This window comes from Chelonoidis abingdonii, chromosome 10 (genome assembly GCF_003597395.2).
Source record: "Chelonoidis abingdonii isolate Lonesome George chromosome 10, CheloAbing_2.0, whole genome shotgun sequence".
NCBI classification, from domain to species: domain Eukaryota; kingdom Metazoa; phylum Chordata; order Testudines; family Testudinidae; genus Chelonoidis; species Chelonoidis abingdonii.
Genome location: NC_133778.1, coordinates 8,734,815 through 8,748,188, shown reverse-complemented (window position 1 = coordinate 8,748,188; position 13,374 = coordinate 8,734,815). Strand labels below are relative to the sequence as shown.

Below are 13,374 nucleotides of genomic sequence, written 5' to 3'. Positions count from 1 at the left end.
CTGGGCGGGGCCAGGCCGCCTGGTTCCGGTCCGCCCCGGGCCGCCGCCGGAGCCCGCGCGGTGAGCGCGCGCCGCGGGCGGGGCGCGGGGGGGGGGCGCGGGGGGGGCCACTGGCCGGGCTCCGCGCCGCGGCAGAGGGTGTCCGTGGGTTGCCCGGGATCACGCCCGGCCGCTGGCGCGGACAGAGGAGGGTGAGCGGGTGTCCCGGTGTGGGGGTTTCTGAGCTGGGCTCCCAGTGCCCCGTACACGCGCTGTGCGCTCACCCTGCGCAGAAGCCCGTTCCCCAGGGCGGCCCGCGGGCGCTGGAAGCCTCTGTTCTCCTCCCGGAGTCACCGGCTGTCGCCCGGGAGCGCGCAGGGCTCGTTCACTAACACCCCGAGGGCCGCTGCCGCGCCCGGCGTGAATCCGAGCGCGGGAGGGGAAATGGAGCATTAACGGGTGCGCCAAACGGGCGGGATTCAGGTTGCACAGGCGACCTTCCTCTTGGCGCCTGCGAACCCTGGCGTGCCCGATTTTACTCCTTGGCGTGTGTAAGTCCATATACTTCTATGCTGTTCCCTCTTCTTTGCGTCCTTCCTCGGGTAAAAAACCTCCTGTCTTCAGTCCCTCTTCATACAACTTCTCCCAGGTCCTTGGTCATTCTTTGTGTCCTCAGAATCCCTCTCTAGTCTCTGTCCTGAGATGTGAAGGCTGCTGCGTAGACAGCACGTATACAGGAGGCCTCTCTTTATCCAGTGGACTTGGGTGTAACCCTTCCTTACACTGTGCACTTTATGTACTTTAAGCCTGGCCTGGAGAGCCAGGTGAGAGGGTTGGTTCAGCCTCCAGACCTATGCTCCGGCATATGTGCTGAGATTGCCAATGTGAGGTAGACAGCTATCAGCTATCAGCTAGCTTTAGCTTATCTAACCTAGGTGATGGAACAGACACAGGTTGGTTACTGATTTGAAATGATAAGGGGATTGCATCTTTCAGATGATTGGCTATATCGGCTGTTTTCTTGAGATCAAAGCAGCTGGCTTCTAAACTTACATGTTTTACCCTCCACAATATCTTTGTCGACCCTTTCCCAGATCCTAAAGCATCAATAGTGTCTCATAGCTGCTACTGGATTATGAGTTGCTACCACTGCCTAATATTCATTTTTAAAAATTAATTTACAGGGCTCTCTTGAATAGTTTCTAATGAGATGAGTTTAGTCATTCGAAATCTGCAGAAAGTCATCCCCCTCAGGAGAATCCCACTTCGCAGAAGAATAGAAATCCTTCAGAAGATTTTGGACGTGCAGCAATTCGACCTGGGCATTATCTGTGTTAGTAACAGAAACATTCAACTTCTCAATAACACCTACAGGCAAAAAAATGTCCCCACTGATGTGCTTTCCTTCCCTTTTCATGAGGTAAAATTGATTTTTTTTTCTTTCCCCTTCTTTCCACAGCTACTTTCTTGGTCTGCCTGACACAACTGACTTCTTTGCAAGCCATTAGAGAAAGTACCCTAGCCCTTATTAAATAAAACCTAAAGTAATTTGATATCATATTTCCTTGCAGTGGCTCTCTGTGATGATACACTAGAACATAGTGGTACTTCAGGGGATCCCAGACGTGTTGTGGAACTTGATGGTGATTTGGGACCTGTTTCAGGGCTCTCAAAGGGTATCTTCTTTGAAAACATCTTCAGCAATCCTCATTAGATGTTTTATATGTTCTTCCTTCCATAGCTCCATAAATGCATGAAAACAGAGCCATGAGTCAAGTTATACATACACTGCCTGTTCCCCAGCATTTCAGAAATTCTACTTCCACAAGCCAGCTAGCAGCAAAGTGTCACTACTGAGAAGCTGAGAGTAGACAACGGGATGGATCACTTGATGACTAGCTGTTCTGTTCATTCCCTCTGAAGCACTTGGCACTGGCCAATGTTGGCAGACAGGATGCTTGGCTAGATGGACCATTGGTCTGACCTAGTATGGCCATTCTTATGTTCCTGGTTTTTTTGCCTTTTTTTGGTCAGTGTTCTTTTAAATTTTCAAAGTAACCAGTAAAAATTTTGATTATTTACATTAGGTAACTTAATAATGTCTTTCCGTTGCTCCCTTATGGAAGGCAGACGAGTTAAAAGAAAAAAGTACAGGCTCACGCATTCGACTACCATCAGGTACTAGGTATAGGGAGAGAAGGCATTGGAAATATCACTTTTCCATCAAATGTACATGTTTGAACACTTTTGGATCTCATTTGATTTCTGCTGACATGAGAACAGTAGAATTGCTCACCTGGGTTCATAGGAATGGCAAAAATATTTCCTAGGTAAACAATAATTAGCTAAAGAATTCCTCCGTTTTTGTCACATCCAGATCTAGTTTTAGTAGCTGTGCTATGTTGACGGCTAAAGGTGGTGGTATTTATTAAGCAGAACTCTGGCCTCTAATGGGATGTCTGCACAGCCTGGGGGAGCTAGTCTTTCAGTCAGAGTTGATGGACTTGGGTTAGCGGAGCTCATGCTAGCACTCTAAAGTTGTGTCCCAGGCAGGAGCGTGGGCTCTGAAGCTTAGGGAAGTGGGACAGACTTCCGAGCCTGAGCTCCTGCCCCAGCCGCAACTTCAGAGCACTGTCGACACAGTACTTCTCGGGGATTCTGCACCTCTGTGGACACACAGAATTCCTCTGTCGCTGCGCTTGTGCTGCTTGTTCTGGTGCCACAGCAGCCTCTGATGGGAAAAATGCGGGACTGCAGCACTTCTGAGGTAAAATGTATTTTATGCAGGAAAATATAAAATTCTATGCCCAGTGCTGCAGCATTCCCCCAGGAGTAGAGTTCTTCCCAGCTCACTGCCTGCAGAGCCAGGTTAAGACAGAGTGGGGTACACAGGATTAGTGGGGTTCGGAATGGCTAGTGGGGAGGAAAGACTGGAGCATGGGCTCAAGAGTTAGTGTGGTGACAGAAAGGGGAACTACACAAAAATGAGGAGGTTAGTTAAACACAAATAAACAGGTACAGCACCAAAAGTGAAATCCCTGCAAACAGCATGGAAACTTTAAAGACACCATAATAGAGGCTCAACTTAAATGTATACCCCAAATTAAAAAACATAGTAAGAGAACCAAAAAAGACCCACCGTGGCTAAACAACAAAGTAAAAGAAGCAGTGAGAGACAAAAAGGCATCATTTAAAAAGTGGAAGTTAAATCCTAGTTACGAAAATAGAAAGGAGTCTAAACTCTTGCAAATGAAGCTTGGTAATAAAATTAGGAAGGCCAAAAAAGAATTTGAAGTACAGCTAGCCAAAGACTCAAAAAGTAATAGCAAATACATTTAAGTATATCAGAAGCAGGAGGCCTGCTAAAGAACCAGTGGGGCCACTGGATAATCAAGATACTAAAGGAGCACTCAAGGATAAGGCCATTGCGGAGAAACTAAATGAATTCTTTGCATCAGTCTTCACAGTTGAGGATTTGAGGGAGATTTCCAAACCTGAGCCATTCTTTTTAGGTGACAGATCTGAGGAACTGTCCCAGATTGAGGTGTCATTAGAGGAGGTTTTGGACCAAATTGATAAACTAAACAGTAATAAGTCACCAGAGTCAGATGGTATCACTCAAGAGTTCTGAAAGAACTCAAATGTGAAATTGCAGACCTAACTATCTGTGGTTTGTAACCTATCATTTAAATCAGCTTCTGTACCAAAGGACTGGAGGATAGCTAATGTGATTCCAATTTTTAAAAAGGGACCCAGAGGTGACCCTGGCAATTACAGGCTTGTAAGCTGACTTCAGTACCGGGCAAACTGGTTGAAACTATAGTAAAGAACAAAATTGTCAGACACATAGGTGTACATAATTAGTTGGGGAAGAGTCTACAGGGTTTTTGTAAAGGGAAATCATGCCTCACCAATCTACTAGAATTCTTTCAGGGGGTCAACAAGCATGTGGACAAGGGGGATCCAGTCGATATAGTGTATTTAGATTTTCAGAAAGCCTTTGACAAGGTCTCTCACCAAAGGCTCTTAAGCAAAGTAAACTGTCATAAGATTAGAGGGAAGGTTCTCTCATGGACCGGTAACTGGTTAAAAGATAGGAAACAAAGGGTAGGTATAAATGGTCAGTTTTCAGAATGAAGAGAGGTAAATAGTGGTCCCGCAGGGGTCAGTACTGGGCCCAGTCCTATTCAACATATTCATCAATGATCTGTAAAAAATGAGGTGGCAAAATTTGCAGATGATACAAAACTACTCAAGATAGTTATGTATAAAAGCAGACTGCAAAGAGTTACAAAGGATCTCACAAAACTGGGTGACTGGGCAACAAAATGCAGATGAAATTCAGTGTTGATAAATGGAAACTAATGCACAATGGAAAACATAATCCCAACTATACAGTAACTCCTCACTTAACATTGTAGTTATGTTCCTGAAAAATGCGACTTTAAGCAAAACGATGTTAGGTAAATCCAGTTTCCCCATAAGAATTAATGTAAATGAGGGGGTTAGGTTCCAGGGAAATTTTTTTCACCCGTCAAAAGACTATATATGTGTATATACACACACACACAGTACAAGTTTTAAACAAACCATTTAATACTGGTAAACAGTGATGATAATTGTGAAGCTTGGTTGAGGTGGAGGAGTCAGAGGGTGGGATATTTGCCTTACTGCTAAATGATGAACTAGCAATTGGCTGAGCCCTCAAGGGTCAACTGTCTCATTCTGCAAGGCAGCAGGAATGGAGGGAGATATGTGCATTTCCCTTAAGTACACTGCCTTGTTAATTAGATCAGCTTGCTGAGACTGCAGCTGCCACAAGGTCCCTCCGTCCTGAGCCCTGCTGTATGGAAGATGGGGTAAGTGGGGTACAGGAGCAGGGAGGAGGGGGACGCCCTAACATTAGCCCTCCTTCCCCCCCAGCACAGCAAGCAGGATTCTCGGGGAGCACTTCCAAGGCAGAGGGCAGGAGCAGCACATGGCATGTGGGGAGGGACACAGCTGAACTGCAGACAGCTGCTGCACAGGAAACTTGGAGCGGGGAGCTGATAGGGGGCTGCCGTTCCACCCTGGTTCCAAGCCCCCACCAGCTAGCTGCCAGGGGCTGCTCTTCCTGCAAGCAGTGGACAAAGCAGGCGGCTGCCAAACGACGTTAGAAGGGAGCATTGCACAACTTTAAACGAGCATGTTCCCTAATTGATCAGCAACAAAAGAGCGCTAATTGAGATGACTTTAAGTGAGGAGTTACTGTACATATAAAATGATTGGGTCTGAATTAGCTGTTACCACTCAAGAAAGAGTTCTTGGCATCATTATGGAATAGTCCTCTGAAAACATCCACTCAATGTACAGTGGCAGTCAAAAAAGTGAACAGAATGTTGGGCCTCATTCAGAAAGGGATAGAGAATAAGACAGAAAATATATTGTCTCTATATAAATCTATGGTACACCCACATCTGAGATACTGCATGCAGATGTGGTTGGCCCATCTCAGAAAAAGTATATTGGAATTGGAAAAGGTTCCGAAAAAGGCAACAAAAATTATTAGAGGTATGGAATGGCTGCTGTATGAGGAGAGATTAATAACACTGGGACTTTTCAGCTTGGAAAAGAGATGACTAAGGGGGAATATGATAGAGGTCTATACAATCATGACTGGTGTGGAGAAAGTAAATAAGGAAGTGTTATTTACTCCTCTTAAGACAAAAGCTAGGGGGCACCAAATGAAATTAATAGGCAGCAGATTTAAAACAAACAAAAGGAAGTATTTTTCCACACAACACACAGTCAACCTGTGGAACTCCTTGTCAGAAGATGTTGTGATGGCTAAGACCATAACAGGGTTCACAAAAGAACTAGCTAAGTTCATGGAGGATAGGTCCATCAATGGCTTTAGCCAGGATGGGCAGGGATGGTGTCCCTAGCATCTGTTTGCCAGAAGCTGGGAATGGAAGACAGGGGATGGATCACTTGATGATTTACCTGTTCTGTTCATTCCCTCTGGGGCACCTGGCACTGGCCATTATTGGAAGACAGGATACTGGGCTAGATGGACCTTTGGTCTGACCCAGTCTGGCCGTTCTTACGTTTGACAAATAAAATATGCAGAATTTTGCAGAATTTTCAATATTTTGTGCAGAATTTTTAATTTTTTTGGCTCAGGATTCCCCCAGGAGTAACACAGCTATTTTTAGAATGCTAGTGCAAGTCCCACTAGTCCAAGTCTGTCACCTAGGCTAGGAGGCTTGCTGCCATGGGATGTGTCGGCCTAGCCTAAGCAAGTCAAGGACATGTGTAAATTTTACACTAGGTGTTGGACCTGTACATGTTGCCTGACAGTGCACATAGCAGATGTTTCACAGCCTGGTGATTCATCCTTTGGATCATACAGTCAAATCAAAGTCCCTTTCTGTCCATTTCTGGTTACTGTCCTAATGGAAGTTAAAAAGCCCCTAGCTAATTTCCTCCATCAGTGAAAAGCCTTTAGCGTCTAAGGTTCCATTAGCATGAACCACTATTGCTGTACCAGTGCCTAGCTCGCTACTTTGTAACAACTTTGGGAAGCCTTGAGGATGAAAAGTACTCTGTATAACCAGATTCTCGCCTGTGTTAACTTTTGGAAGGGCTTCTGTATTTCAGAATCTGAAAGCAGGTGAGCTGCCTCAGCCTAATTTTCAAGACGAATACAATCTCGGTGATGTTTTCCTAGGAGTAGAGTATATCTATCAGCAGTGCCAAGAAAATGGAGAGGATTTCTACAGCATTCTTACAGTAAGTGTTTGCTTATTAATACAGATTTCTCATCACAGACTCAATTTAGGAACCATGGTTGAAACAATGCTAATATTCACTGGTGGGGAGGGATTTTTTGCCAGTTTATGGATGTTGCAAAGATTCATCTACAGAAAAATGTCCTGAATCCCAAACTTATAATGTAAAAGCAAGAGTGGGCAAACTTTTTGACCTGCGGGCCACATCTGGGTGGGGAAATTGCATGCAGGGCCATGAATGTAGGGCGGGGCAGGGGTGCATGAGTGGCTTGAGGGTGGCAGTGGCATGAGCAGGATTAAGGCAGGCTCCCTGCTTGTCCTGGCCCTGCACTGCTCCCAGAGGCAGCTGGCACTACGTCCCTGTGTTCCTGTCCAGTGGCAGCTGCGGGGGGCAGTGCCTGCAGGTGAGGGCAGTGCACAGAGCCCTCTATCTCAAAGAGCTGGAAGGGACCCTGAAAGGTCATTGAGTCTAACCCCCTGCCTTCACTAGCAGGACCAACTACTGATTGATTTTGCCCCAGATCCCTAAGTGGCCCTTTCAAGGATTTTAGCAGGCCAATGCTCAAACCACTGAGCTATCGTTCCCCCTGTGAGCTGTCCCTAGTTTTATACATCAAGGAACAAAGAATGTAGGTAACACTTATGCAATGGAGGACTCTATCCTGGGAAGAAGTGACTCTGAAAAGGATGGGGGGGTTGGTGGATAATCATCTGAACACGAGCTCTCACTGTGACACTGGCAAAAAGGACTAATGTAATCCTTGGATGCATAAATAAAGCTATCTCACGTAGGAGTCAAGAAGTTATACTCCCTGTCTATTTGGTACTGATGCAATCGCTGCTGGAGTACTCTGTCCAGTCCTGGAGTATGTCCACTCTGCTCGCTGGATTGGCGGGTAGCAATCGATCTATTGGTGATCGATTTATCGCGTCTCATCTAGACGTGATAAATCGATCCTCAAACTCACTCCCGTGGACTCCAGAACTCCACCAGGGCAAGAGGCAGAAGCGGAGTCAATGGGGGAGCTGCGGCCATCGATCCCGCGCCGTGAGGACGGGAAGTAAGTTGAAATAAGATACGTCGACTTCAGCTACGCTATTCCCGTAGCTGAAGTTGTGTATCTTACATCGACCCTCCCCCTCCCCCCCACCATAGTGTAGACAAGGCCCTGGTATCCACAATTCAAGGAGGATATTGGTAAATTGGAGAGGATTCAGAAAAGAGCCACTAGAATAATTAAAGAATTAGAAAATATGCCTTATAGTGATAGACTCAAGGAGCTCAGTCTGTTTAGCTTAACAAAGAGAAGAGAAAATGTTGTTAGTAGAGGGCTCTATAATCTAATGGATAAAAGCAGAGAAATGCCAACTGGAAAAAAGGTGCATATTTGATTCACGGCAACTTAACAATAGAGGTAGTGGATCATTTGACATTCAATCTTGATTTAGAGCTCTTTTTAAAAAGATGCTGTACCTCAACCAAAAACTTATGGACTTGCTTTGAGAATTATTGGATGAAATTCTATAGCCTATTACACAGGAGGTCAGACTAGGTGATCTTAATGGTACCTTCTGGCAATAAAATCATGGATATGGAATTCAGGGACTTAGCACGATTCTTTTAAAGATAAGTTTGATCCACCTTTTAAACACAGAAAGAGCGTAATCGCTTTCAGTCCCTGCTGCAGGTCCCCATGTTACTCTTGCAGTCTAAGGCCTTGTCTACTCTGCCTTTTGCAGACAAAACTCTGCAGCTTTTGGAGGCAAAACAGTGAAAGTGTACACGCTACAGTGCCACTTTTGATGACAAAACTGCCCTGTTTTAGTGACAAAATGAAACCACCTCGATGAGGGGCATAAAGTTTTTTGCGGCAAACTTAAAGCAATAAAGTGTCAGTGTAGACCAGTGGTGGGCAACTTGCAGCCCATCAGGGTAATCCGCTGGGGGGCCGCGAGACAGTTTGTTTACACTGACCATCTGCAGGCACAGCTGCCTGCAACTCCCAGTGGCCACAGTTCGCCATTCCCAGCCAATGGGGTCTGCGGGAAGGTGCAGCCAGCACCTATCATCCTCCCTCTGCCTCAGGGCTGGTTGCTTCTGGCAGCTGTCTGAACTTAGAGACAGCATGCCGACACACACACACTCACCCAACACACACATTCTGTCTCTCCCCCCCCCCTACACACTTCAGTTGAAAAGCAGCTGGCAATCTAGTAGGATGCCCATAGAAGGATGGGATTGAGAAACCTGTGTCATGTGATGCTGTACCTGCCACATGAGGCATTGCAAACCCTTCCCAAAGCATCCTGTGGCCAGTTGGACAGTGGGATTGGTACCCACAATGCACTTCTCTCTCTCTATGCAAGAGCTGCTAATGTGGATGCAATCTGCAGACACAAGGAGCATAGTGTGGACATGCAATAGCGGTTTAATTAAAGTGGCATAACTTTTGCCAACAAAACTCTGTAGTGTAGACCATAAGCCTTAAACTTTCTGATCTCTTTAAAACTGTTTTTTATTTACTGTTTCATCTCTGTTTTGGGGAGAGGAAAATCGTGAGTTTTGCCCCAAGGAGGAAAGGGATGCTGAAGGCAAGAATGCTTCTTTATTTAAACCTATTGTTGTGTACCCTCGTGTATCTTCTGCCGGGGACATAAGTTTGATTTACTGAAGTCATAGAGCAATTCCCTCCCTTGTCCCCAAGGCTCTGAGTGCCCACAACTCTAATTGAGGTGAGTGGGAGCTGTATTATTCAGCACCGCTGAAAATGACCACAGATCCACTGATTCCGTACGTGGGCATAGTTCCATTTGAAATCAGTGGAGTTGCTGAGACTGATAACTTGTGAAGATTAGAGTAGGAGATGGAGTTGTCTTCCCAGTGACCCATCTGGTTATTTTGATTAGCACCAGGTGTATTTTCTTGGACTTGACCATAGATAAGATATTTTACCATTTGAAAATGTCCTTTTTGATTACAAGAGGTTGAAGACAAACTTGTGGCTGACTTGCCAGAGGAGGCTATTATTATAAACACTGTCCTCTGGAATTTCTGTTTTCTTTTGGTTGGTGACTTGAGATATAACTGGTTCTTGTACTTTTTGGAGTATTAACTGGTTTTCCTCTGAAAGTTTCCCAAAAGCAACAGAATATATATAGCTGACAACATATGAGAAAGCTAGACTATATTCAGAAGATTAAAGTTAGTCATTCTTGCAGTTTTTCTGTTCTTGCCCCCTCTTCCCATCTCAGTACAAGGTATGCAAGGACCATGTGCATTAGACTATTGATCTTCATGTACTGTCTAGTAAAAGTAGTTAACTTTATTACTGTCACTTTCTTTGTGAAGAACTGTGCTAAATATTGCAAGACAGCACCTACATACTACAGCAATGCGCACGTGAATAAATGTTTAGAGATTTGTAAAATACTAAAACCATTTTTGTTTCCTTAAACAGGTGACTGCAGCTCATGGACTGTGCCATTTGCTGGGATACCAGCACAACACAGAAGCGGAGTGGGAGCAGGTAAAAGGATGTCCTTACCTAAGCTGAGATATATTAAGAATGCCCAAAGTACATCAGTGATGGTCCATCAAATTCAAAACCTTATTGTAAATGCAGAGGTATTTTCCTGACTATTCATACATATTGTTGTTGAACCTTCTAATCCTGATTGTCTCAGAGGCACTTTGCAGCCAGTCATGCACACATACATTCAAACTGTGAAAGTAATAGTGCAAAGTTCTAATAGTGCCTTTCATCTTAGAGACTCCTCAAGAACTACATCTGTGTTTAAAAGGGTAGTGGCCCTAGTATGGACACTTTCAATCTTAACTGTGGAAACACAACTGTGCCTCCATGGGGCAGGAATCCGCGCAGCAGCCATATAGCACTGCAAGGCTGCAATACTTCAGGAGAGGAAGTGGTTTAAAAATACCTAATTGAAACTCTAGCTGGAATTTTAGGAAATAATGCTGTGCAATTATGTATAGCCTTCCATCAGAGCATCTCAGAGGTGTTATCCTCACTTTACAGATGTAAAAACAGAGAGAGTTTTAACTATTTGTGCAAGTTCACACAGAAGACTACTTAGAGTGGCGAACAGAACCTAGTGTGACAAAGTCAGGCCGGATGGCTGCAAGAAGGTACGGGAAGGCAGATATATAAACTCTAGAATGTTAAAGGCCCTCTTCCCTATCAGCTGAGAAGGGGTTACCTCAGGTCAGTTAGGAACACCTGAATCCAATTAAGGGCTACTTGAGACCTTTTAAAGCCCCTCTCCTGTTGAGAGATACGAACCCACCCCTCCCTGTTGAGACACACATACACGCTGTTACTAGGCTTGTGGCAGCAGGGAAATAAGCATCTCCAGGAAGAGGCTGTGCTCCTTCCCATAGGGGAAACAGAAAAGCCTGAGTGCCTGCCAGGGGAAGGACTGACTCCCCAGGGCAGATACCCTACCCCAATGAGGAGGCGGGGAAGGTATCTCCCTCTGTATTCGTGTCTAGTGAAACAATCTGTTCTGTTTGTTGGAGGAGCACCTCTTAGACTACCCTGAGGCCTACCCAGAAAATACGGCTGAAGGAACACAGAAGGGGGAAGACAAAGACTGCCCTAGTGCAGCAGATGGGTTGATTTAACCCAGGCCCATCTCACTAAAGGGAGAAATGCTGAGGCTGGTGAGACAAAGAAGGTGCCTTGCCACACGCGGTCTGGCCGTTCCCTGTTCTGACAACCAGAATATGTATACTACCTCCCATAAGCAGGTGTGATTAACCACATTGCAATCTTGCCAGAACATCAGGATTAACACCTTTTTCTTGTGGAAAAAGCCCTATAAGCTATTTAATAACCCATCTAATCAGGGCCTGCTTTTTACATCTGTTCTGAAAATTGGGATCTCCAACAGCCTAATGCCCTAACTCCAGTTTGAGGTGTTAATTTGATACTTGAGGGAAGAATTGCCTATTGCAGCAGAAGTTGATTTAGTTGGGAATTGGTCCTGCTTTGAGCAGGGGCTTGGACTAGGTGAGCATCTGAGGTCTCTTCCAACCCTGATATTCTATGATTAAGTAGCCTCCACTGTCTGGATTTCCTTTGGTTTCAAATACGATTACTGACCAGGCTCAACCTAGCTTAGTTTGTGAGAGCTGATAAGATCATAGGCAGAAGTTGCATGCTTGCAGGCATAGCTCCAGTTTTCTTAATGAACCATAGCTAAATGTGACTGCAATCAGTGGGAACTAAGGACAGTCAGCACCTCACAAGGGTACTGTGTATCTGGAAGGACTGAGCACTAGAAGTGCTTTGGAATCCTTGAATGAAAGGGTCTGTGTAAGGGCAGTGTAAGAGCCCAGTCCTGTAAATGCTTATCCATGTGAATCTCTGTGTGCTCATGTGAGACATCTGAATGAGTTCATAGGTAACATTCCTCTGTAAGCATGTGTTTAAAGGGAAAGGCATGATGCAGTTTCAGTGTCCATTCTTGTAAAGTGCAGTTCTGGTCAGAAATGTGATAGTAAATATGGCATAGTGGGTTCTGGATTGATTGTGTCTCACTGATTCTGTATCAGATGTGTGGGTGGATGTCGGGCAAAGACATGGTTTCCTGACTGCCAGCTCTGCCGACTCAAACTGGGCTCTTTCCTTCTCATTTGGTCATCACAGTACTTATTTTCTGCCAGTGAAATTATGTACTACATGACATCTGTGCAGCCCAGCTGCATGAAGAGAATCCAGCTAACTTCATCTTAACTGTATCGACTCTGCGGGTACTTTTGTCCATAACTTATCTGTTACGACTTTGAATTCACACATGAGCAGATCTGTTGAGTAAGAAGTTGCCATTTTTACATAGTTTACTTTTCGGATTAGAACAGCACTTTAATGTCTAATGCTTAAAATTATAAAGAATGTACATGAAGGGAAAATGAGCATACTTATTGAGTTTTTCTCCCCCCCCTTATAGATGTATCAGAAGGAAAAACAAATTCTTGAGGAGCTAAATGGAATCACTGGTGCAAACCTCCAGCCACTGACTAAAAACCATTTCTGATCGCATCACAAGAAAGAGAGAGAAGACCCCGAAAAAAAAATCCTTACCCTATTAAGAAACCAAGTAGCATGGATACAACTAACTTATGTATTAACCTAGATATCTGTTAAATAAATCACTTAACTTCATATAATGTCAACAGAATGCCTTACATTGTAGTGTGTCATAAAATTCAGCCAAACAGCTTCTCTCTCAAGCAGAGTGCAGTTGTATATGTAACTTGTAACCAGCAATGGACTCCAGTATCAAACAACAGAAATGCGTGTTGAAGTATCTGCTGGAGACCCACAGAAGCAGCTGAAAACTACAGTGGAATCTGTATTTCAATTCATTAAATTGTTCAAATATAATCATATGTCCAAGATCTGAAGTTGGCTTTGAAAAAGACTTGAGATGAGAAAGATGCTACCTAGAGAGTCTTCCTTTGAGATTGGTGTATCCATATAAAAGTAACAGTAATTTAAATAATTATTTCATGCATGAGTTGCTGTAGAGCTCCACAAGAAATTTTCTTCTTGACCTCAGGTAAGTGTGTTAACTCATTTAGGGCCAAAATCTTTGCGTATTC

The 13,374-nt window shown here is 44.5% G+C and overlaps 1 protein-coding gene across 3 annotated transcripts; it reads left to right on the top strand.

Annotated features, from left to right (window-relative positions):
• Positions 1–38: 38 nt before the first annotated feature.
• YBEY (ybeY metalloendoribonuclease) lies at positions 39–13,156 on the top strand. Of its 3 annotated transcripts, none has more exons than XM_032804131.2 (5): positions 39–191; positions 1,164–1,399; positions 6,619–6,750; positions 10,208–10,276; positions 12,720–13,156. In XM_032804131.2, exons 2-5 carry the CDS (start codon positions 1,190–1,192, stop codon positions 12,804–12,806), a joined length of 498 nt encoding a protein of 165 aa, XP_032660022.1. In that variant the 5' UTR covers positions 39–191; positions 1,164–1,189; the 3' UTR covers positions 12,807–13,156. The 3 variants fall into 3 exon arrangements, with proteins under 3 accessions (XP_032660022.1, XP_032660021.1, XP_032660023.1); XM_032804130.2 differs by having other exon boundaries at positions 44–60; XM_032804132.2 differs by lacking the exon at positions 39–191 and having other exon boundaries at positions 902–1,399.
• Positions 13,157–13,374: the final 218 nt, after the last annotated feature.